Raw genomic sequence first — 24270 nt, forward strand, 5'->3', positions numbered from 1 at the left:
AGGGAGAGATGAAAGGAGGCAGAGAGATTTTGGAACTCAAAATTAAAAAAAAATGAATGTTCAGGGGCAGCTAGGTGGTGCAGTGGATAGAGCACTGGCCCTGGAGTCAGGAATACCTGAGTTCAAATTTGACCTCAGACACTTAATGATTACCTAGCTGTGTGACCTTGGGCAAGTCACTTAATCCATTGCCTTGCAAAAACAAAAATGAATGTTCAAAATTGTTTTTTATATATAACCAGAGGACACACACACACACACACACACACACACACACACACACACACACACGCACACACACAAAAATTTTTAAAAAGAGACCATTGGTAACTTTGGTGAGAGCAGTTTCAGTTGAATGATGGACTTGGAAGTCAGACCATACAGAGTTAAGACAAGAGGAGAGAAAGTAGTCATATCAAATGTAAATGGATTTTTTAAGGAGATTAGTCACAGAAGGAGGAGAGATCCTGGATGATAGTGAGCTGGGAGGACAGATCAAGGGGAGGTCTGAGATGGCAGAGACCCAGGCATGTTTGTGGGCAGTGGAGAGGCCACCTCTGGTGACAAAGAAGGAAGGTGAGAAAGTGGGGAAGATGGCACCAACTTATGGCGAATGGCTTTGTGGTTTCTCCAGCTCTGTTCAGCAGCATGTGGATGGTGGGAGTGATCCAAGGTTGAGGCTTGGCGAGATACAAACAACTGGCAACAAGACAAATAAGCAAGGGACTTGAAAAAAAGAGGAGAGTGTAGAGCTGACCTGGTTCCCAAGCAGTCAGCTAGGGAAGGGGCTGCAGGTTAAGGGAAGGAACAAGCAGAGGGGAAAGTACAATGACGACAGATTGGGATCAGTAAGACAATTTCAGAGTTCATGACCATTCATGACCATCTCTGCTGCTGAGATGAAGGGGAGGGTACGTCAAGGGAAAGAGTAAGTCTTAAGGAACTAGGAGGCTGGGATGTTGGAGGCTAAACCCTGTAGTTTGAGGGCAGAAGGCAGGCAGGAAAGAAAGACTGTGAGCCAGGCAGTAACCTCCCTGAAGAATGAAGGGTGTGTCCTGAAGGTCTTCTGATTAGGTGGGAGATATGGATTAAGAGATTCTCAAAGGAGAGATGGAACAGCAATGGGGAGCCTGGAGTATTCCAACTGATTCCCCACCCCCACCCCCGGACCACAGGGCCTGGGAGGAGTGAAAGAGCAACCTCAACTTCCCTCCTGACTCCAGTCTTTCATCTCCAACTACCTGCTGGACATCTCACAGACATCCTAAATTCAGGAAGTCTAAGAGAACTCATCTTTCCCCCGAAGTCTCCCCTCTTCCTAATTTTCCTCTTACTAGGGAAGGTACCTTCTCAGTCACCCAGTTTTTCAGGGTGAACAATCTCTCTCACCGTTCATACATCTAATCAGGTGATTTTGGCTCCCTAACCTGTGGGATGTGCCCCTTCTCTCCTCTGATGCTGCCCCCACCCAGATTCAGATTCTCATCTCCTCACTGGGTCTCTCTGGTCTCCAACCTCTTCTCACTCGAGTCCATCTTCCACTTAGCCATCAAAATAACCTTCCCAAAATGCAGATGTGCTCTCTAGAGCCCCCAGGACCAACCCTAAAATCCTCTGGGGGACCCTTATATCTTACTCCTTACACCCTGCCCTGATGTCTTGTCATCTCATGACATGGATTCCTGTTTTGTCCTCCAGAGCCTGCCTCCAGGACCTTGCACTGGCCGTCCTTGATCCCTGCAATACTCTCCTTCCTCCTTCCCTCTACTTCCTTGAAATCCTGGCCAGTCCCCACCTGCCACACCAAGCTTTTCCAGCTCTATCCATGTGGACTCCTTCCTCTCTTGCTAATGATCTCCAATTTCTCCTGTGTTTATCATGTCTGTGCGGTTGCTTGTATGTTGTCTTTGATCTCCCCGCGACAGGAACTGTCTTTTGTCTTTTTTTTGTGTCCCTAGCACTTATCAATGTGCTTAATAAACACTTGTTGACTGACCGTTGCCTGAAAGGGTGCCCAGGGAGACCATGTCACCAGGAGAGAGTCGGAGGATCAGGGTGGAAAAGGAAATGATTTCCCAAGGCCTATGGAAGGAGACTGTGATCTGAGTCATTTCAGGCTGAAGACCTCCACAATCTTGTTCCACCCTCTTTCTAGCCTTCTTGCCCATGATTCTCTCTGTCACAATGTTCTCTGAACCTCTTCCAGTACCCCAAGCTTTTGCTAATTCCTCTTGGAATGGTATGGGCACTAAGCGGGATCTGAGCTCAGTCTCAGAAGATGGGGAGGATCATTTGGATAGAAATGGGGAAGAAGGAAGTCCTTCCAGGTGGAGAATAAGGTCCAAGAAAATACTCAAACTCAAGGTTTCTAAAGAGGATTCATGAGAGCAAAGGCTGGCAAGGCAGAATGGAGTCAGAGTGGATCTGGAGAGGGGTCTAGATGCCAGGGCTCCTGGGCTTTGTTCTCTAGTTGATGGGAAGCTTTTGTGTTTGGAAGAGATGATGCTCAAGTGCTACTGATGAAAATATGAACCTGGGGGCAGATGAACTTGCCAGGAGGCTCATGAAAGGGGAAGAGAATCTAACCAAAGGGGCTGCAGTGGCAATAGAAAAAAGGAGACAGAAATAGGGAATACTGTTAAGGAAGACATGCCAGAGCTGGTGACTGACCAGGTAGGAAACTGATGGTGGTGATGACAGGTGGCATACCAACAAAATGAGGAGGTTGGAGAGTTGTGGGTGGGGAAGGTTGGAGGTGGATGATAACCAGGATGCAGTGGGTGACTTGGTATCTTCAATGTCTTATCAAGCTCTAAGCTTAGAATAAGGTCAGAGACACCTGGTTCAGGTGTTTGTGAACTGAGTGACCTTGAGCAAGTCACTTAATTTCCCTGGACCCTAGTTTTCTCACCTCTAAACTATAAGAATTGGCTTCATTCAATGGTCTCCAAGGTCCTTCCAGCGCCACTCTAGGATCCTTGAGGTGAACAGTAGACAATGACGCAGGCTCTTCTCAGAGGAATTCACTAAGAGGAGAACTGGGTATAACACATACTCAGCAAAATCTCATCAGAGTCCAGAAGGGATGAAGAAACCCAGGTCAAGCATTCCTCAAGGAAGAGGGGGAATTGTAAAGGAAGCAACGAGGTATGAGTCAATCCTGAACTGGAGAGGAGGCCTGTGCATGTCTGGGAATGGCAGGAATGCACGCTTTGAAGGCGTTTGTCCAGTCTGGCTCAACCTTAACATTGTGAAGGATAGCAATCTGAAACAAGGCTGGGAAGGGGCAGTCGTCAGCCTAGGGAGGGCCATCAGTGTCAGGCTGAGGCCTTGGACCTTCAGGGAAAGAGGGAGCCACGAAAGCAAGCTTTTACTAAAGGGGGTGGTGGTGGACATGGTCATACAGATTGGCCTTGAAAATAGAGGGGAGAGCTATGAGGATATTAGTGCTGGAAGAAATAACAAATGAGAAGAGTCAAGAGAACTGAGAGAAAGATTTGACATGAACTGATGCAGAGTAAAGGACAAATAAACCGAAAATAATTTACCCCCGACTTAGGAGTGCAAATAGAATGAGTACCACCAAAAGGAATACTCTAATTAATAAGACTGTTGTGCTTTGGTTTCTCATTGTGGGGGTAAGGTGGGGTCCTAGGGGTGTACCACAGGGCAGGCATACTGTCAGATCCAGCTGCTGGATTTTCATTTGGGATTATAAAGAGTTCTAGAAACCTTAAACATCATTAGCAACATTATTTGTTTTACTGAACAACTTTTCTCTCTTTTTTAAAAATCTTTCATCTATGGGTTGGTTGGTTGTGGGATGAGGGGTACAGGTAGAGAGATGCAAATTCTGTGGAAACCTTCAAGTGATCAGAAATGTGGGTTATCAGTGTCACAAGTAGTAAAGCTGCAAGCCCAGCCCATGAAACCCTGCCTACCCAGAACCTTCCTTCCTTCCAAAGTTGAGGTTTCCATTAGGAGTCCATGGAAGAAGAAGGGAGATGTGGTCATCAAGCTTCAGAACCAAATAATGTTTCACAAAGTCTGACAACTGTAACTTAAGCCTCCACACTTTATGTTTATATTGGTTTTATTTAATAGGAAAAAGATTTTGCTTTTGCCTGGGGTTCCTCATGTTCATGGGTGGCTGGAGCAAGCCCGGAAGAAGCACACCCCTTTTTTTTTTCTTTTTCACATTAATAATATGTTTTTGGCAAATTGGCAAGAAGAATGTGTGCAGTTCATAATTGGTGATTTAAATGCAATCACGAACAAATAAATGCCTGTTCCTATCTCATTATTTATGAACCAAACCTGCTTCAAGACAAAATTACTCTTCTTGGGAAGTAGCCAAGTATAAACACATCTGAAGTCTTCATTTCCATCATAAGCCGCCAATGGATGAGCTCTCACAGAACCTGCCTCTTTGGAGGTTCTGTGTATTAAAAAAAAAATCTTAAGGGGATTGATGGGATCTGATGGTCTTCCTTCCCACAGGGCTCCTGCCTATCTCAGGAGCTGGAAAACCATGTTGATTTTAAGTTCCACATATAGGGGTAAAATTGATAGACACATTGGAAAGGAAACTTTTCTGTGAATCATTTCTCATAAATAGAAAGCTTCTTCATATCCTCATCCATGTCCCTCATTTCTTGGGCTTCTCCCACAACCTGTACTCCTGGCCACCTCCCTGTCCATTCCCAGGGATTTGCTCCATCAGAAATCTTGATCACGCTCTGAATAGTCGCCTCTTTCTTTGTTTCTATTTTCTCTTCCCATGTCCACTCTTTAGCTCCCAGAAACCTAGCTTCTGAACCAACTACTTCAGCAACATCATTCTTCCTAAGGTCACTGGGAATCTCCAAATTACCAAATATGATGGAAAGTATAGGCCCCTTCCACTTAGATACCAGGGTGGCAAAGTGTTGGAAGAGGGACCTCAGGGGACTATGAGCTCCAGTTTTTAGACCATCTAGAAATATAAGTTTAGCAGCTGGTACTACAAATGTGCCAGTAATGGGACATACTACTGGAGGGGCTGAACTCTCTCGAATTTGGAGGGTTTGTTATAATTCAAAGGAAGCTACATCTGGGTGTAGCCAGGCTCACGGGTTTTCATTGAAGAGGTAAATAAAGAAATTCAAAGGGAAAAAAGAGCCATCATTTCATAGGCCCTTGAGCCAATTGGTAAGCAGCACCTATAAAATGGTATCTGTGAAAATTACTGTACCTAATGGACTGCCATTTTGCTGAGGAGGGGAAATTCTATCAAGAACTCAGTAAGATAAACACACACACACACACACACACACACATGCATTCTTATATGCTCACTGACTTTAATGGAAAGAGGTACATAAGCAAGGATGGCAAAAAAAATGTTAAAAATGTTGGAGGATAAAAAGTCCCTCCCCCCTTCCCTGGGGGGATATGGGATGAATGAAGTAGAAGCTGTCAGACAAGGCTGATAGGTTGGTTTGTTTTGCATAACTATACTTTGCAACAAGGGAGGGATTACTGGAAAGTGTCAGCAATGGAAAGAAGGATTCGATAAATTGATGTTTCTAAAAGTAAGGAATGAGAGAGGCCAAAGGACAGCAGACTCCATGGAGGCCACTCACCTTGATATGTCATTCAGAAAACAATCAGAAGGCATGGGACAGGGCAAACACTAAATAACCCCCCTCCCCCAATGAAAGGGTTAGATTGCAACAGAGGAAGTCACTTCACTGATGTAAATGAGTTACCATAACGAGGAGCCGGAGAAGCTCGAGAAGCTCCTTCCTTAAGAAACACTGGGTCTCCTTGCCAATCAGAGAGATTCCACAGCCAAGAGCAACACAGGGGTGTAATATAAACTTGTTTGGAAATCCCTTTAGCAAAGGATGGTGGAAGATTAGGAACAATCTGCCCTCATGAAACAAAGAGAAGCAAAGCTGAAAGGAAGCTTGGCAAGAGACTCAAACAAGCAAAGTATCTTGAAGGCACTTAAGGATAAAACTGGAAGGAAGATAACAAACAGAAGGAAAAGAGGCAAGATCTGCCAAAATGTTAATCCTACATTCCGTTTCACCATCAAGGACTGAAGAGCATCTGCATGGAGCTCTATAATCAGACCCTGTCATCTTCTCAAATAAGTGAAAAAGGTGGAAGCAGGAGAAAACTGAGATTTGAAAAGACATTGGACAAGACCAGGTACATGCAGAAGATGTCCATTGGAAAAGGACACAACCCTAAAAACACCAAGGAATGATTCTCATAGAGTCTGAAAGAGAAGAACCAAATGCATGGAAAAAATCTCAAATTTTATTACTACCAAAAAGGATGTCAGAGAATATGCACCTGCAGTCTACCTTCTCATCTATGTACAATTTTTATAAGTATAATTCACACACAAGCCCACTGAGGGCAGCCTAGACCAGGCAGGGTTTCACAAGTGATACTCTTTACCATCTCACAGCTGGCTGCAAGGTGAAGACTTTGCGATACATCCCATTTGTTTATTATAAAAATGTTTTGGATGTATTAGAGCAAACTGCTGCCTTAAATGCTCCCCCCTTCAATGATGGATCTCCCATACACAGGTCAAAATTATCCAAGATTCCTTGAAAGATACAAGGAGACATCACTATGCTTAATGACTTTGATATCCCTACCCTCCTTCAAGATTTTGCTCCATCGGTTTAGAAAACTGTCTTAGCAGACAGAGTGGCCTCTACTTGGGCTTCTACTTCCTCATCCCACCCTCTCTTTTTAGCTCCCAAGGGTGTTCATTTTTGTCAGAGGCTCAGGGAAGAACCCAAGTCCAGGATGGATTTTCTGGGATTGGCAGATCTCTCCTTCAACAATGTGATGCTCCAATACCCAATGTCTGCATCTAACAATGTGGATATAAAAGTCCTTCAGATGCCCCCTTTTTTCCCCCAAAACAATAGGCCAATTGTACCAGTCCCTGGAACAATACAATTCTCCTAACTCACAAGTAGGGCCTAGGCATTCTCACAGGAAAAACCTAGAAGAGGAAGAATGTCAATTGTCCAAACAATGACATAAAGCTAAGAGGGATAAACTGTAATGTTTAGTTATATGGAAACAGATCTCAAATGAACAAATTGAGAAAGCATTTATTAAGATAAGCATGAATTCCCTCCTCTGATAGAGCATCTAATGGTGAAGGACGCCACAAAGGGGCACTAGGAACTAGGGGTGGGAATGGAATGATGGTGGTGATGAAAGGGGGCCATGGTTCAGAAATAGCTATGAAATGACATGGCACCAGTTACCGGGCAAGGTAAAAGCTCACCCATCAGAATCCAAGGTCCTAAGGATGAGAAAGATGGACACAGTTGAATGGCCTAACATGAGCTGAGCCCAGGATAAAAGGAGGGCGGTGAGCTGAACTTTCTAGTCTTCTTCCATTTCCTCCCCTCTGCATACTCTATGGTCCAGTGACCTTGGGCTTTTGGTTGTTCTTCACACAAGACCCTTCATCTCCTGCCTTCAGACACTCTCTCTCTGGTCATCATCCCCAAGACCATCCCTCTTTCTCTCCATTTCCAGGTCTCCTTCAAGTTCCAGTTAAAGAAGTCTCACCTTGGGAGCCTTTCCTGCTCCCCCCCGCCCCATGTCCAGGCCTGCCCTCAGCTGATTTTCTCCAATTCATCACATCTATAACTTGTCTGTTCTGCTCTCTGCTAGTGGTCTCTCCAGTTGACTGGGAGTTTCTCGAAGGGAAGAATTGCCTCTGCTTTTCTTTGTTTCCTTAGCACAGTATCAGACACATAGCAGGTGCTTAAGAAATGTTTGTTGATGGACTGGTGGGCAACTAACACCAATAGTCTACCATGCCTCCCCGCCCCTCCGCCCCAAAGTAAAAGTTCTGGAGAGTGGAGAAGATTGGTGAAACACAAATGCCCCATCCTTCAGAAAAGGATGAGAATGATGCCTGCAAACTTCAGGAGGAGACAATGTCTAGGATCTGCAGCCCAGTTCTAGCAGGCGTTATTCCTGGGGTGGTTGCAAAGCTTTCAGCCTGCAGGTCATGGCAGGCTGCCTCAGTCAATAAACATTTATTAAATACCTTTGTGTTCTGGGGCCTATAGCTCAGGAGAAAAGAGCTAGATCTATTGGGGGGGGGGGGGAGATAACAGCAAAGGGATGAGCCTTAAACCCTGGGCTAGAGGTCTGGCTCTGATACTTAGTTTGTTGAATAATCTTGCACAGGTCACTTAGCGCTAGGGCTTCAGAAACAAGTGTAGACAGTAGAATTCATTTCCTTTTTGGATGGGGTTACTGAACCAGGAGGACAGCAGAATAGTTTATAGAACCATAAAAACCAAAACAAAATGACTGTGACAAGCTAAAATACTGGGCCAAATCGTAATAAGATGCAATTTAATAAGGATAAATGTAAAGTCATTTAAGTTTAAAAAACTCAGTGTCAGAGTGATGCAAGAGTAGCCAGCATTCATGTTTTCAAAAAAAAAAAAAAAAAAGATCTGGGGGTAATCAATGGACCATAAACACAATACTATTGGAAAATGAGGGCCGATGAACACCAAGAAGAAAAGGGGAGTGCTTCTGGCTCCACCTAGTACCTCCTGCTTGCACAGGGTCCCTCTTGAAAGCGGGATCTTCTCTGCCACAAAGATCTGATGGGGCCTGATTTTCATACTGGCTGGAAAGAACTCAAATAGTCCAGCTTTCATTTTGTCAAGGTCACAGGTCTGTGGTTCTTACCTCATCCATGCCCTTCCCTGGCACTGCCAGGAGCCAGCATCTCTGGGTTCCTTCTGTGAGAATGGATCCTTTGCAGAACCCTACGCTGTCAAGGGACAGGGAATCCACCGGGGCATTTCTGCCCTCTGCGAGGTCCCATAGGCACAGCTTTAAGTCTCGGCCTTGGCTGTAAAATTAAAAATATTTATGTCACAGTATGGTATAGATACTGTATTTATATATATCTCAAATATTATATCTACATGTATATTATAGTATAGTACAGTACAGTATAGCATAGAATTTGGCTTTGAAGGTTCAGGAATTTCTAAACTCCATCAGCGCCACATTCTGTGATAAATTTGATGCTGGTCATATTTCATTCTTCAAATGACGTTAAAGTTGACAAAGTTTGCTCCTCACAAGAACTTGGCAAAATATGCAGTATATGGATTATTATTCCCATTTACAAATGAGGAAAGAGATTCAGAGTAGAGATCTTAACTGCTCAAAGGGCTCCCAGTTAGCAAATGGATTCAAACTCAGGTTGAGGAAAAGCTTTGAGATTTGCTTAACAATGGCAAAGGAAAAAAAAGACTTCTATGTTCAAAAATATTTATAGAAACTCTTTTTGTGGAGCCAAAGAACTGGAAGTTGAAGGGATGCCCATCCACTGGAGAAAGGACTGAACAAGTTGTGAGAAATAATTATGCTGGGACGACTGTCCTATAAGAAGTGATGCAGGAGATGACCCGAAAAACCGAGGAAGACTCACATGAACTGATGCAAAGTAAAGCAAGCAGAACCAGAAGGGACAATGTACATGATGATCAACTGTGACTGACTTAGCTATTCTGATCAACACAATGACAAATCACAATTCCAAAGGATGCTTAAGGAAATATGTTATGTGCTTTGAGGTAGAGAAATGATGAACTCAAAGTACAAAGTATATTTTTTCTTCTTTTTCTTGCTCTTTTTTGAGAGTGGAAGTGCATGGCTAATACAATATTTGTTTGGAATAAAAAAAGTCTCTTCTTTACACAATTTAAATCTGTATCTTAAGTGTATAAGTTCCTTTTCTGGAGATGGGTGGCAGATTTCATCATGAGTCCTGTGGAACGCTGGCTGGTCATTTTGTAGATCAGAGTTCCCAAACCTTTCAAAGCTGTTTGTCTTTTCAACATTGTCATTACATAAATAGCCCTGGTTCTGCTACCTCCCCTCTACATCAGTTCATAAAAGGGATGCTATCAAGGACCCTAGTGAGGAAATCCTTTTGCTCTGTCACCAAAGGATAGGTCTTAAAAAATCTACTTCTCTGTCATAAGAAGCAACTTTGATTTTCAAGATGAAGAAATGGAGGCCCATAGCTTCCCTGCCTGCCTCTACTTCCCTCTGAGTATTGCTAATAGGATAGGATGGATTTGAGTCTGAGGAGATTTAGGATAGGGAAACTACTTAAGAGCCCAGGCAAGGCCCTGGGTGGTGGCTGAATGGGTCTTACAGAGGTGTGAGATGGAATGTGGCAAGTAACTGAATTCATGGGATAGCAGAGAAGAGCTGTGGGTGACACTTATTGCAGATTACTGGATGAAAAGTAGGGAAAACAAGTAAGTCTCAAAGAGAGTCTGGGTTCTACTTTGGATACGTAATATGTGAAATCCTGAGGGGAGATCCAGTTTGAAATAGTAAATGGGCAATTGGTGCTATGGGCCTGGAGCTCAAAAGAAAGACAGGTCTATGTTGGGGTGGGGGTGAAGGACCTCTATCTGAAAAGAGATGATCCTGAAACCCATGAGGCTTGGATACTTGTCAAGCCTCAGTTTCCTCATCCATGGCCGATAAGATGCCAGACTTGGCAAAAGAACATGTGGGCTTGCTCCCCATCTCTGCCATTACCCTCCTCTATAGATGACTTTGGGTAAATCACCTTCCCTCTGTGTACCTCATTTTCCTCATTCTGAAAACAGAGATAACAGACTCCCAGGCTGTCAGGACAGGAAGGGATTGCAGAGATCATCTGTGCCAACTCTCTAGATTAAATTTTTTTCATTATTATTTTTTTCATTTAAAAAGCATTTATTTATTTCCCTTACAACTCCCTGCACAACTGAAGAAGAAAAAAAGAAAAAAAAAAAAAACTCTTGTAAGAGTGATGCACAGCCAAGTAAAACAAATCCCCCCGCTGGCCTTGTCCAAGAATAGTTGTCTCATTCGGTATCTCAAATCCATCATTTCTCTATTGGGAGAAGCAACCCCCTGACTTTAAGGATGAAGAAGCTGAGACCCAGAGCTTTCCTGACTCCCTGGAGGTTGCTGGGAAGAAGCAGTAAGATGAAGTTCATTAGACATTCAGTGCCCCAGCAATGAAAGCTTTGGGTTTGGGCCACCTTCATCAGCCATGAGTAGTCTTTCCAGTACATGGTGTTCGACCCCTATCCCATGGCTTCCATTTGAACTTGACCCTGGCCTCCACTTTAGCCTCTGACCAGCCTTCTGGCTACCTTTATCAGAGACATAACCCAAACAGACACTGGCCTGAATTCTGATCCCACTTCCAACACTTATGAGGTCTCTTTTTGTTATTGTTCAGCCATTTCAGTCTAGTCTGACTCTTCAAGACCCCATCTGGGTTTTCTTGGCAGAGATGCTAGAGTGGTTTGTCATTTCCTTCTCCAGCTCATTTTAGAGAAAAGGAAACAGAGGCAAACAAGGTTAAGTAACTTGCCCAGGGTCACCTAGCTAGTACAAATCTGAGGTCACATTTGAATTCAGGTCTTTCTAACTATAAGTACTGAACAATTTTCCCATCTTCAAAATGAATATGTTCCCAACCCTCTTAATAACTAGGATGGCATGGTTACAACAAGGTGATTTCTTGAGTCAGCCCTGGGAGGTTGTAGGGACAAAAATGACCACATCATTTTATGAAGAAGTTGATTCTTCGGGCATCTCTATCAGAACTTGAACTCAACTCTCTTGACTGCACGATACAGGAGGCAGAAGTGTCACTTAACAGTCATGAGATGCTGGTCAAGTCACTGCCCCTCCCCAGAGCCTCGGTTCTCTCCTCTCTAAAACCCAGCTCTAAGCTGTGACTACAAGATTTCAGGCCATGTTTTATGGGGTTCCAGACACTGACACAAAGGCACTTTATAAACATGACCTCAGGACAGTCTTTTTTGAAAGGCCCAACTTTTAGATGCTGGATTGTTAACCAATGGGCTGTGAGAAACACAGACAGTCGCCCAATACCCAGAGACATTTCTGAGGACAATGTAGCTGCACCTGAACATTCCAAGCGGCCAGCCAGCCCCACTCGACAAATTCCAAGTGGCCTGAGTCACCTTCAAAGTGTGGAGTCTGCATGAGTGGCCTTCACTCTCCCCACCTGGGGTTGGATGAAGATACTTGTGGTCAGCAGTCTCAACACGCCATGGATGCACATTCCAGCCCATACGGCTAGCGGAACTGCCGCACCCAGATGGGGTGACCACTTTTCAAATATTTGCTCCCAAAGTTTAATCTTGCACAGAACCTGAGCCTTCATACTTGGTACTTCCTCCTCTCTAGAAGCACCAGGTACCTGCAGGTGCACATCTGGGGTGGGCAGAACACTCCAAAAGTTGTTCAGTTACACCTCAAACATTGGGGCCCAGGGATGACCCAGAAGCATGGTACCAGCCAGGGGTGGGGCCCCTGAGCACTGCTTAGAGGACTTCAGGGACTGAGGGGGCAACTCAAGGCTGGGTGGCATTCCTGCTACAAGGGGCCTCCCAGCCTCCCCTGATGACCTCACTCCTCCTGGGGGTAGCTCTGATGGTGGGGAAGCACCTTCTCACACCAAGCTGAGCCTCTAAAATCTCCCCTCCAAACCAGCTCCCCAGGACTTCTAGGGATGTAATCAAGTGGAACCAGCATAACACTCTATTGACACAGCCCTTCAGAAACCTGGAGCCAACATCTATCCCCCAAAATCCTTTCTCCTCCACACTTACTTTCCTAGTTTCTTCAATGGCTCCCCATGTGGCCCAGACTCTACCCTCCACCATGCCTTTCTCCAGTCACTCTATAGTTTCATTTCATTTTTAAAAATTAAATTTTATTTTATTTTAGCTTCAAATTCTCTTCACCTCTCAACTCTTTTCCCCTTATCCATAAAAAGAAACAAAGCCAAAACCAATTACAAACACATATAACAAAATAAATGTCTACATTAGTTCCATTCAAATTATGTTTGACCATTTTTAGTTGTGTCCAACCTTTTGGGACCCCATTTGGGGTTTTCTTGGCAGGGATACTAGAGCAGTTTGCCAGTTTCTTCTCCAGCTCATTTCACAGATGAGGAAACTGAGGCAGACAGGGAAGTGATTTCCTCAGAGTCACACAGCTAGGATGAGTTCTCCTGACTCCAGGTCCTGCTCTAGGCAGGAGGTAGAGATAAGCAGGGAGAGCCTTTCAGGCCATGGGTTCAGTTGGAGAAGATGGAGATGAAGGTAGAACAGCAAGGAAGTCAATGTCAGTGAATTGCAGAATATGTGGAAGGGAGTACAATGGGAGGGAGAAGGTGAGGGCAAGTTAGAAAGGCCTTTAAAAGCCAGAAGGGTTTATATATTGGAATCTGAAGGAAACAGGAAAGGCTGCATGATCAGATCTGTGTTTTGGGAGAATGACTGAAATGGGGAAGAGTCCAGGTATGAGGGGATGGGGGGCTGAACTGGGCTGGGGGGCAGGGCCAGAGGAGAGAGGGGACATTCAGGAGATGGTCCCAAGGTGACATTGATAAGCCTTAGCATGAGATTGGTCATAGACCGAGGATAACCTGAAGATTTCAGAGCTGGGACCAAGAAAGGATGGTGGTCCTCACCCCAGGAATAGGTGAGTTCATTAAGGGGAGGCTTGGAGGGGAAGGAGAAAATATTCTGTTTTGCAGATGCTGAGTGTGAGATGCCTAGACAATGTCTAGCTTGAAATGTAAACAGAGTGGTGCGGAACTGGGGTTCTGGAGAGAGATTGGGGCTGAACTGATAAATCTGGGAATCGACTGCAATTGGGATAATAACTGAACTCAGAAGAGTATTACACAGAGAAAAAAGTAAAGGGTGTGAGACCTAGCCTTGGAGATCCCTAGATTTTGATGTGGATCAAGATTTAGTCATGGAGACAGAGAAGGAATTGAGATTAGCCAAGAGAGAAGCTTGTCACGAAAACCCATTGGGAAGTAGTGACCAACAATGCCAATGGCAATGGAGACATCCAGAAGGATTAGTCTCTTAAGGTTGGCAGTTCAGAGATGCTGATGACTGCTCAGGGTGGTCTCGACTGAATGATGTGAGAAGAAAGCATAGGAGTCAGGAAAAAGTGAGAAGAGATGAGGCTGAATCATGGAGATGGGTGGCTTTTCCAGGAGTTTAGGTGAGAAGGGGAGAAGACATAAGGAATAATGGGAATGAGGCAGGATGCAGGGGCAGGTGTGAGCAGCAGTAGAGGAGGTGCCCATGAAGAGGGAGAGCTGTTAAGAGCAGAGATAAGGGGGGGGTGATAGTGATATCAATGAAGTGCTAAAAGAAAGAAGGGGATTGGGGTCAGGACACATCAGAGGGGATGGTCTAGGTGAGGAGAAAGTCCACACTTCAGAGAGGGAATCCCCACCAAATCACTAACAAACAAGTGAAACAACGTAGGCCCTTGCAGGAGGCCTCCTGGCACTGTGATGTAGAACCATGAACAATTATGCTGGGCACGACCCCCTGAATACATCTATCATCACATACTCTCTTAGGTTAATCATCAACCAATGGGCAACCACTACCTCCTTGGACTTGTCCCCGAATGCCAGAGCTGGAAAGCTGAAGGCTATTCTAGTCCTCTGATTTGTGGATGGGGACACAAGAAGCTCAGAAAGAAGAGAATGGATCAATGTCATGAAGCCAAGCCTTCAGCTTAGGTTTCCTGAATTCTAGTCTGGAGTCCCAGAGCACCCCAGGTCACTACCCCCCTTTGGCTTCTGGGTCCCCAAACTGATACTCCTGGGTCTCCTCTTCCTCCTCTGGGCCCATTCCTTTTCTGCTTCTGTGAATAGTTCCCCATGACTCTTCTGGCTCTGAGCCTTCAGCTTCAGCCTTCATCACATATTCTCTCCCTCAACTACTCTTTTTGGGGGTCCTGACCAAGTTTGGTCAGGAAGACAAAACACACACACACACACACATGTATATACACACATGAGGGTACAAGACAATATGCAATGTGTCAGTGACAAAAGAAGTGAGATGGGATAGAGGCTTGGGGATACCCAAAGTGAAGGGGGCATCTGATGAGGACAAAAACGTGGTCACAGGGGCAGCTAGATGGCGTAGTGAATAGAACACCAGTCCTGGAGTCAGGAGGACCTGAGTTCAAATCCGACCTCAGACACTTAATAAGTCACTTGACCCCATGGCTTGGAAAAAGGAAGAAACAAAACGTGGTCACAAAGCCTGAGAAGATTATCAGGGTCAGACACAAAGGAAGACTTTTCACTGGTGAATGTATCCAATGATGGACAAGAATTTTTCTAGAAAGTAACACTGGAGGCAAGGGCTGGCTTCTTTGGAATATCCAGAATCATCTCCTTTCTCTAAACATCATCCTCAAGCAGAGATTGGGGGGTGGTTCAAGCTCCACCAACTACATGGGGACCCCACCTTTCATCCTGGGGGGTTGGCAGATACACAAATGCTTGAGCACTCAGCAGAGTCTCTGAGTGGTGTGTAAAGCAAGGCAGGCCCTGAAACTTAGTGGAGCTTCAGGAGAGGCCTGGGTTTGAATTCTGCCTCCTATAGCTTCCAACTTGGTTCCCCTGAGCCAGGTGCATCACCTCACTGAGGAGATTTTGTTTACTCACATGCCTGTACCTTGTTTTCAGGTCTATTTTGAAGAGAGAGCTAGAGGAGGTTGAGCTGGAGGCGTCAATAGTGGAATTTGGGGGAGAAAAGGGAAAGGGGGTCACACACCTGCCAAATGGAAAACAAAGGCAGCCACAGGGAGAGAAACAAGGGAGGTTCTGAGTCACAGACCTCCAGTCAATGCAGAAAACACAGAGGGGAAAACAGTGGTAATTATGCTAACAAGGCCAATGTCATAACACTGTTCCAATTCTGGCCTTTTAATTGAGCTGATGGGCTAATGAGCTCCAACAGCTACCCTGGGCATGATGTCTTCCCTTGATAAGCAGGCCAGGACAGGCCCATCTTCACTCCCCCGAGAAACAAGTTTGCTCTCTCCAAGCACATCTCCAGGAGATGCCCGGCAGGTCCGGGCCCTTTCTGCCCTATATCTAACATCTTGCAGCACTTTAATCATTAGCAGTAGTGGTGTTTCCCAAAGGCACTCAAATTTTAGGTTACATTGTGAGAGACACCAAGGGATGAGAGTCCTGACTCCTCTAATTCCTTGCAAGTTGGGCAACTGTTACTAAGCCCTCAGTCTCTTCATCTATGCAATGGGAAGAATGATACTGGACTAACTACCTCGCAAGGCTGTGAAGAAAACTATTTTTGGGTAAATTATAATGCTAGTAGTTATCATGTCTATTCTGCTCTAATGTCTGTGAAGCACTCACTGTACAGGGATGTCCTCTCACTGGAGTCTAACAAAAGGATAACAGAAGCAATCTGGCTCCCACACCCTTGAAAGAGACACTAGCATTAGGGGCAGACGGTGGCATCTGAGTTGAGACTTGGGGAAGCCAGAAGGTGGAGGGGAGGAGGGAGAGCATGCTAGACACAGGGCACAAACCAGGATAAAGGTGGGGCATCAGGAGATGGGCATCCTGGGTAAAGACTGAATCAAAAAAGTGGAACTAAATCATAGAAGATGTGGGCAGAAGTAAAGGATAAAGAAACTGGTGAAGTAAGGAAGGGCCACCTTGTGAGGAGCTTTTGATGCCAAAGGCCTGATTATTTGATACTGGAAGGAATAGGGAACCATTGGAGCTTAGTGAGTGGGGGAAGGCCCATCTCATCGGGCCTGGGTTTAAGAAGCTCATTCTGACAGTTGAGGGGAGAGAATGGCCTGTAATGGGGAAAGACTTTCAAGAACAGGAGGCTAATGAGGGGATGACTTCAGTGACCTGGATGGGGGTGGGGGGAGATGAGGTCCTGGACTGACCAAGGTATCACTGAGAAGAGGGGATGTAGGAGAGGGGCTGTGACTGTGGCGAAACACAAAGCAAGAGATGTGACTACAGTCCAGATTTGTGGGGTGACTGCTCCTGAGGAAACCCCACCTGGGCTGGTCCTGAGCCTGGAGGACTTGGAGAATGCAGATGCCCTTGGCAAGAAGGGAGGTGAAAGAGAGAGATCATTCAGCTCTCCATGTTCAAAAAGCAGAGACTGAGGCATATCCTGCATGAGTTGATAACTTCTTCTATGAAATAATGGTATTGGACTAGATTAATTACCCAATAAATGATTCTCAACTAAGGGCTGATGATGTTTGAGCTTTACAAGGTCCCTTCCAGCTCTTAATAGTCTATGGATGAGTTGTGAAAAGGATTTGAAAGAGAACAGTAGAGCTAGCTGAGACGTCTGAGATCTACTTGGTCATCATGCAACCAAAACAGTGAGCAGCAATACTGAAAGAGGAAATATTTAATCAGGATGGAAATAAATAATAAGGCAACAAAACAAAAATGATGGTAATTTCATTTATCTCCCCCAGAGGAGTTGAGAAATAGGGTTTTCCCCCAATTCAGGACTGATGAGGAAAGACTTAGGCATATTTTCTCTCTACAGCTGGAGAGGTGTCCCAAAGGACTCTGGGGGCAAGCACCCTCCAGGAAGGCCCTTGTGTTTACTCAGTTATGGGTGCTCAGTTGATCATGTCTCGGGCACTCTCTCTACCCCTACATCAGTTGGGCTGTGGGCACCTGGCCCCACCACAATGGGCATTCTTTTTCTCCCTCAAACAACACTGAAGCTCTGAGCCTGGGCATACTGGAGGATGGAGTCCTTTCTTAACAGGAAAGAACCCCTGATGACCTAATAATAACGTCCTGACCAGAGTCACACAGATAATAGAGAGAAAACCTGGGATCTTGGCTCATAGAATGACTGTTATGGAGGTAGAAGGGATGTGGGGGCTGCCTGGGGCAATCCTCTCATTTTACTTAAGTATAAGCAACAGGGCAGGATATGAACCCAGATCTCAGGTCTTCCAGAGTAGGGATTTGTTTTCTTCACCAGTGGTGATGACTCAAATAGAAATGGGGTCACTCATACATAGGGATCCCTCCTGACCCAGCTATATAAACTGACTTAGCTGGTTCTAGTTTTCTAGTTTAGTTTTCTTTATTCTGTTACATTCTAATTGGGTTCAAATCACACTCAGGTAGGCTGCAGGTCACAAGTTCGATTCCTGCCCTCTGTCACTCTAACATATGAAGACTTTCCTTCTCCATGTTCTTTTTCTTCTAATTTCAGGCCTTCCTCCTCCAGGAAGCATTACAGCTTGAACTGAGCCCATTCAGCAACCTACCACAACTGTCTTCTCCATCCATTTTCTTCAAGGCCCTCCAGCAATTCTTCCTTTTTGTTAACTAGACAGACCTTTCATGACAAAACTAACACTGTATTCTTTAAATGCAACTAAGCATTGCTGTGGATTTTTTGTTCTCCACCCAGATCTGGTATGATCTCAGTGAAAAAGTTGTCTACACTTGATGCCCTTACTTCCTCTCTTCTTCATCTTTTCATAACCCTCCGAGGTCTGGCTTCTCACCTTGCTCCACCCATGGTGTTCTCTCTAAGGTGACCAGCTGCCTCTCAGTTGCTGGACTGCATGACCTTTGCTCAGGCCTCATCTTTCCCGACTTTTCCTGAAGATGCTGATATATCTGATTCCCCCTTCTTTTTCCATCTGAGTTTTCATAACAATGAATGTTCTGGATTTTCCTTTGACCTGTGCTAAATTTCCTCCTCAGTCTCCTTTGCTGATCTGCCTTAAGTCACACCTGACCAGACTGAGTCTGGGCTCTCGCTAGCCCCTCCACTGCTGACCTCACTGGCTCCCATCTCTATGTGGGTGTTTCTTACATTTGGATGCCCAGCCCTCGTTTCTTCCAAGCTTCTGTCCTGCATCACCAACTGACTACTAGCCATTTCAAACTGAAGGCTTCTCACCATCCAAACCATAACTCTCAATCCATCCCCTGCCCCAAACAACCCTCTCTTCAGACCTTCCCTGTGACTGGGGCTCAGCTCTCCCTCTCCATTCCCAGTGCCCAATGGCTGCCTCATCTTCTTTGTTTCCATCAGTTTTCCTATCTCCACTCTCAGAGCCACCCTTCTGGGGCAGGTCATCATCACCACTCACAGGACCAGAACAGGAACCTCCAGTCTGGGCTTCCTACTAAGAGGCTCTCTCCACCCTGATTTATTCATCTTCCAGACAACTGCCAAAACCTCTGAAGAAGAGGCCTGTTTCTATCAAACCCCCAACTCCAACCAATGAACTCCAATGAGTGCCCATTGCCTCCAAAAACAGATATGATTTTCTGTTTAACATTAATTTTTTTTTGTTTTTACAAGGCAATGGGGTTAAGTAACTTGCCCAAGGTCACACAACTGGGTAATTATTAAATGTCTGAGGCCAGATTTGGATTCAGGTCCTCCTGACTCCAAGGCCAGCAGTGCTCTATTCGCTGCATCACCTAGCTGCCCCCTAACATTAAATTTTTTAAAAGTTCTGAATTAGGAAGCTACATGGCACAGTGGAAAAAATACTGCACAAATGCCTTAAACTGTCCATTTTTGTGAGCCTGGGTCACCCTGGTCGCCCTCTGCTCCCAGGGCTCCTCATGTTGACCACAGACTCTGCAGGCACCTGAACAGTCTAAAGCTTCCCCCTTCCCCTATTGTGGCTCAGAGCTCTCTAACTCAGGAGATCCACCAGCCTCAGTCTCCCTACCATAGGGACTGGCCTACATGCCACCTTCCTACAGTACAATAATATTCCATCATATTCACATATAAAATCTGTTCAGTCATTACCAAATCATTTAAGAGATCATCTAAGGCACCCCCTTCAATTTTAGCTCTTTCCTTTTTATTCCTCATTTCACTAGTAGGAAGTTGCTTTTAAAGTTATTGCTAATGTCCTGCCTCTCAACCCCCTCCTTTTCTCCTGACTTTTTTCTTTTCTATGCTTGATGTCTTTCCACAACAAACTGTGTGTTCAATCTTCTTTTGTTCATTAAGAGTAAAGTGAATCTATTGCCCATATACCCACCCCTTCCTCCAACTCTGCACAATCATCTGCTCATGCCTCCATCTATGAAAAACTGCAGGTCCCCCCCCCCTTCATTTCTCTTTTCTACACTAATGAATTTCTTCTTTCCTCTCTTCCCTTTCCTCTCTTCAAAACTCCAAAAAAAGGACCAATTCACACCTAGGACTTCTGTTTTTCTTATTTAACTCTCTCAATACTCTTATATTAAGAGCAACGAGATTCTGAAAAGATACCTCTGGGGCAGCTAGGTGACAGAATGGATAGAGCACCAGTCCTGGAGACAGGAGGACTTGAATTCAAATCTGGCCTCAGACACCTGATACTACTAGCTGTGTAACATTTAGCAAGTCACTTAATACCACTGCCTCACAAAAAAGAAAAAAAGAAAGAAAAAATATACTTTTTTTTTGCCTTCTTCTTCTGCATTAGAATATTAGATCTTAATTATCATATAATCCCTTCTGGAAGCAGCTAGCAGAACACTGGACTTGGAGTCAGGAAGACCCAGGTTCAAATCCAGCCTCAAACACTTCCAAGCTGTGTGACCCTCGGCAATCTCAAACTTTATTTTAAATTCTCAGTTTCCTCAATTGTAAAATGGGGATGATAACAGCTCCTACCTCACAGGGTTTAAACAAGATCTTTTTGTGAAGAATTTAGCAGTGTCTATGCTTATTCCCTTCCCTTTCAATTGCTCAAATACATTTACCATCTAGGTTTTGCTTGTGTCTCAACATTGTAGCTCAAAATTCCTAATCAATTCTGATCCCTTCATCAGAAATGCTTAAAAGTTCTCTATTCAGTTAGAAGTTCATCCTCCCCATGAGGATTATACTAAACTTTGCACAGTTAAGTTATCCTTCTGGCTTTGGGATTATGGTGTTCCAAGATCTCCTCTTGTTAAAAGCAGAAGATGTAAAGTCTTGTGTCATCCTGACTGTGGTACTTTGGTACTTGAACTGTTTGTTTCTGGATGCCTGTAGCATTTTTTCTTTCAAAGCTATGGGTTTTGGCTATGGCATTCCTGGGACTTTTCCTTTTGAAGTTTCTTTCCGAAAATGATTGGTAGATTCTATTTTCATTTTTGACTTCTGGTTCTAATATATCTGAGAGGTTTTAACTGATAATATTTTGAAATAGAATTTCCATAGAAATAAAAAAAATAGAATTTATTTTTAAATTATGGTTTTCAGACAGTCTTGAATTATCTCTCCTTGATTTATTTTCCAAGATAGTATTTTTAAACTCAGATATCTTACATTTTATCTTTTTTTAATCTCTTGATATTGTTCTAAAATTTCCTGATACCTCTTAGAGTTACTGATTTCTGAGGTCTTTCAGCAAGTCTACTTTTTGGGTAAAGTTTAGCAATTTCTCTTCTAAGACACTAATTCTCCTTCAAAGTCTTCCCTTGAGAGATTTTATTTTATCTTTTTAACTCTTGCTTCATTTCCTTTAAGTATTTATATCATCTATGTAGAAAATTCATGTTTTTCTTTGATTGAGCAATGGTTGGTTCTTATCCTTCATTACTGAAGAAGAACAAAATGACATCACTATGCTTGAGACAAATTACAATGTGCCTGACTGTGGCTGATCAGATCAATACAAGCCTGGAATGTTCTACCACAAGTTGGGCACCAGTAGTCCACGTGAATACCTGGGGTGGGTACTCTAAACTTGCATATGTCATCATGTTTCCTTTGAACTGCTTCAATTCTTCTTTCCTCATAGAGTGCAGCACACTCACTGATAAGGGCACACCATACTGGGCAATTCTGTGCCAGTGTCCCCCAGGCTGCACAGTCAATTCTAAAGTTCTTCAATGAGACCTTCAGGGTGTCTCAGTATCACTTGTGATACCCTTGTGATTGCTTGCCCTGTGTGAATTATCCATAAAATAGTTTTTTTGGCAAGCATACCTCCGGCATTCTAATAATGTGTCCAGCCCATCGAAGTTGTACTCTCTGTAGTAATGTTGCAATGTTAGGCAGTTTAGCTCAAGAAAGGACCTCAGTTTCTGGCATTCTCTTGCCAGGTGATTGTCAGAATCTTCCTAAAACAATTTAAATGCAAGCGATTCAGTTTCCTGACATGGCACTGGTAGACTGCCCAAGCATATAGCAATGAGGTCAACATAACAGCTCTGGAGACCTTCAGTTTCTTAGTCTAATATCTCTTCTCTTCCATACTTTCTTTAGGAGCCTTCCTAATACTGAGCTTGTGCTGGTGATGTGTGTGTCAACCTCATTATCAATGTATATCTCCTTGGAAAGGACATTGCCAAGGTAAATGAATTTGTCCACAGTACTCAAAATTTCTCCATTTACTGTAATTGATGGTTCCACATATGGATGGTGTGGTGCTGGCTGATGACACATCCATGTTTTCTTGGTGTTAATTATTAGACCAAAATGAGCACAAGCAGCAGAGAATCAATTCATACCCTGTTGCATCTCAGCTTCAGAGGCTGCATTGAGGGTACAATCATCTGCAAACAGAAGATCATGCACTAACACTCCTTCCACTTTGGTCTTGGCTTGTAGTTTTTCCAAGTTAAAGAATGTGCCATCAGTGAGGTAGCTGAACTTGAGGCCATGTTCATCTTCATTGAAGGCGTTTGATAACATGGCTGAAAAGATCATACTAAAAAGTATGGGAGCAAGGACACATCCTTGTTTTACATCTTTGGTGACTGAGAAATCTCGAGAGCATCATCCACTATCCAGAATCCAGGAAAGCACATCATCATTGATATACAATACTGATGAACTTTTCTGGGCAACCAAATTTTGACATAATTTTCCATAAACTCTTGCAACTGGCAGAATCAAAGGCCTTGGTCAGAGCTATAAATGTTGTATACAGACCTCTGTTCTATTCCTGGCATATTCCCTGGAGTTGTCAGGCTGCAAGCACCACCTCTACCATTTCTGAAGTCATGCTGGCTCTCAACAAGGTGACCAACTTCTAGGTGAAGGATCAACCTATTGAGAAGGACTCTGGAAAGAATATTATTAGCAATGACTAAAAGAGAAATACCCCTCTGATTGTCACAGGGCAATCTATTCCTTTTACCTTTATAGAGATGGACAATGGAGGTATCCTTGAATTCTTGGTGGATAACCTCTTCATGCCATATTGCCTGAAAAATTTCAGTAGTTTTGGGATGAGCAATGGATCCCTCACCTTATAGATCTCAGACGGAATAGAATCAGCACTAGATGCTTTGCCACTTGAAAGGAGCCTAATGGCATTCGAAACTTCTTCTTCAGTTGGAACTTCAGCTAGGGTCTGACTGACTTCAACTTGTCTTTGGCCAAGAAATAGCTTTCAGGGCATCATAAAAGCATTTTGGTTTGTTACTGTCCCCATAAAATTGAATTTCATTTGCCTTCTTACTTAGTCAAGAGTCCTGCATCTCTCTAAGCTTTGCCTGGACTTTATTTTTAATGGAATTAAATGCTGCCTTCTTAGAAATGGATGATTCAGCAAGACCACTACTAGATCTAAATTCCAAAGAAATTACAAAAAAAAAGGGAAAAAGACCTGCATGTGCAAAAATATTTATAGGAGTCCTTTTTGTTGTGGCAAAGAATTGTAAATTGAAGGGATGTCCATCAATTGAGGAATGCTTGAACAAGTTGTGTTATATGAATGCTATGGAATACTATTGTTCTGTAAGAAATCATGAAGAACTGGACTTTAGAAAAGCATGAAAAGACTTGCATGATCTGATGCTGAGTCAAGTGGGCAGAACAGGAGAACACTGAACACATTAATGGCAACATTGTAAGATGGATCAACTATGAAGGTGACAGCTCCTCTCGGCAGTTCAGTGAGCAAAGACAATCTTGAGAGACCTGTCATGGAAAACGACATCCACGTCCAGAGGAAAAACTATGGAGTCAATGTAAAGTGAAGCTCATTATAGTCACTTTTAAAATTTCTTTTATGGTTTTTCTTTCCTTCTCAGAGTTCTCATAGTATTAATTCCTCCTTGACCAATATGGAAATATGCTAAACACAACTGTACATGTACATAACCTAGATCAGATTGTTTGCTGTCATGGGAGGGGGGGTAGGATGGTAAAAATAAAGAAAAAAACCCAGAAAATCCATGTCTTTTTCTTTGAGTCCTGTTTGTAGTTGTTATAGAATTATTCCCTCCTTCTTTGGGAGGGATCTTTAGATATGTAATAATTTCAGATACTGGTCAGTGTTTTCTTTGATAAATTCATCTCACTAGCTTTAGTTCATGAATTGAGGTGACTG

The 24270-nt window shown here is 43.9% G+C and overlaps 1 protein-coding gene across 5 annotated transcripts in view; it reads right to left on the bottom strand.

Annotated features, from left to right (window-relative positions):
• GNB1L (G protein subunit beta 1 like) overlaps positions 1-24270 on the bottom strand; it is a 151816-nt gene that overhangs the window by 40279 nt on the left and 87267 nt on the right. For all 5 annotated transcript variants that reach the window (XM_074206494.1, XM_074206493.1, XM_074206489.1 and 2 more), the window contains one exon: positions 8743-8908. In XM_074206494.1, coding sequence (XP_074062595.1) covers positions 8743-8908 — 166 coding nt within the window. The remainder of the gene's footprint in view (positions 1-8742; positions 8909-24270) is intronic.

Source organism: Macrotis lagotis, chromosome X, assembly GCF_037893015.1.
Source record: "Macrotis lagotis isolate mMagLag1 chromosome X, bilby.v1.9.chrom.fasta, whole genome shotgun sequence".
In the NCBI taxonomy this organism is placed as follows: Eukaryota; Metazoa; Chordata; class Mammalia; order Peramelemorphia; family Peramelidae; genus Macrotis; species Macrotis lagotis.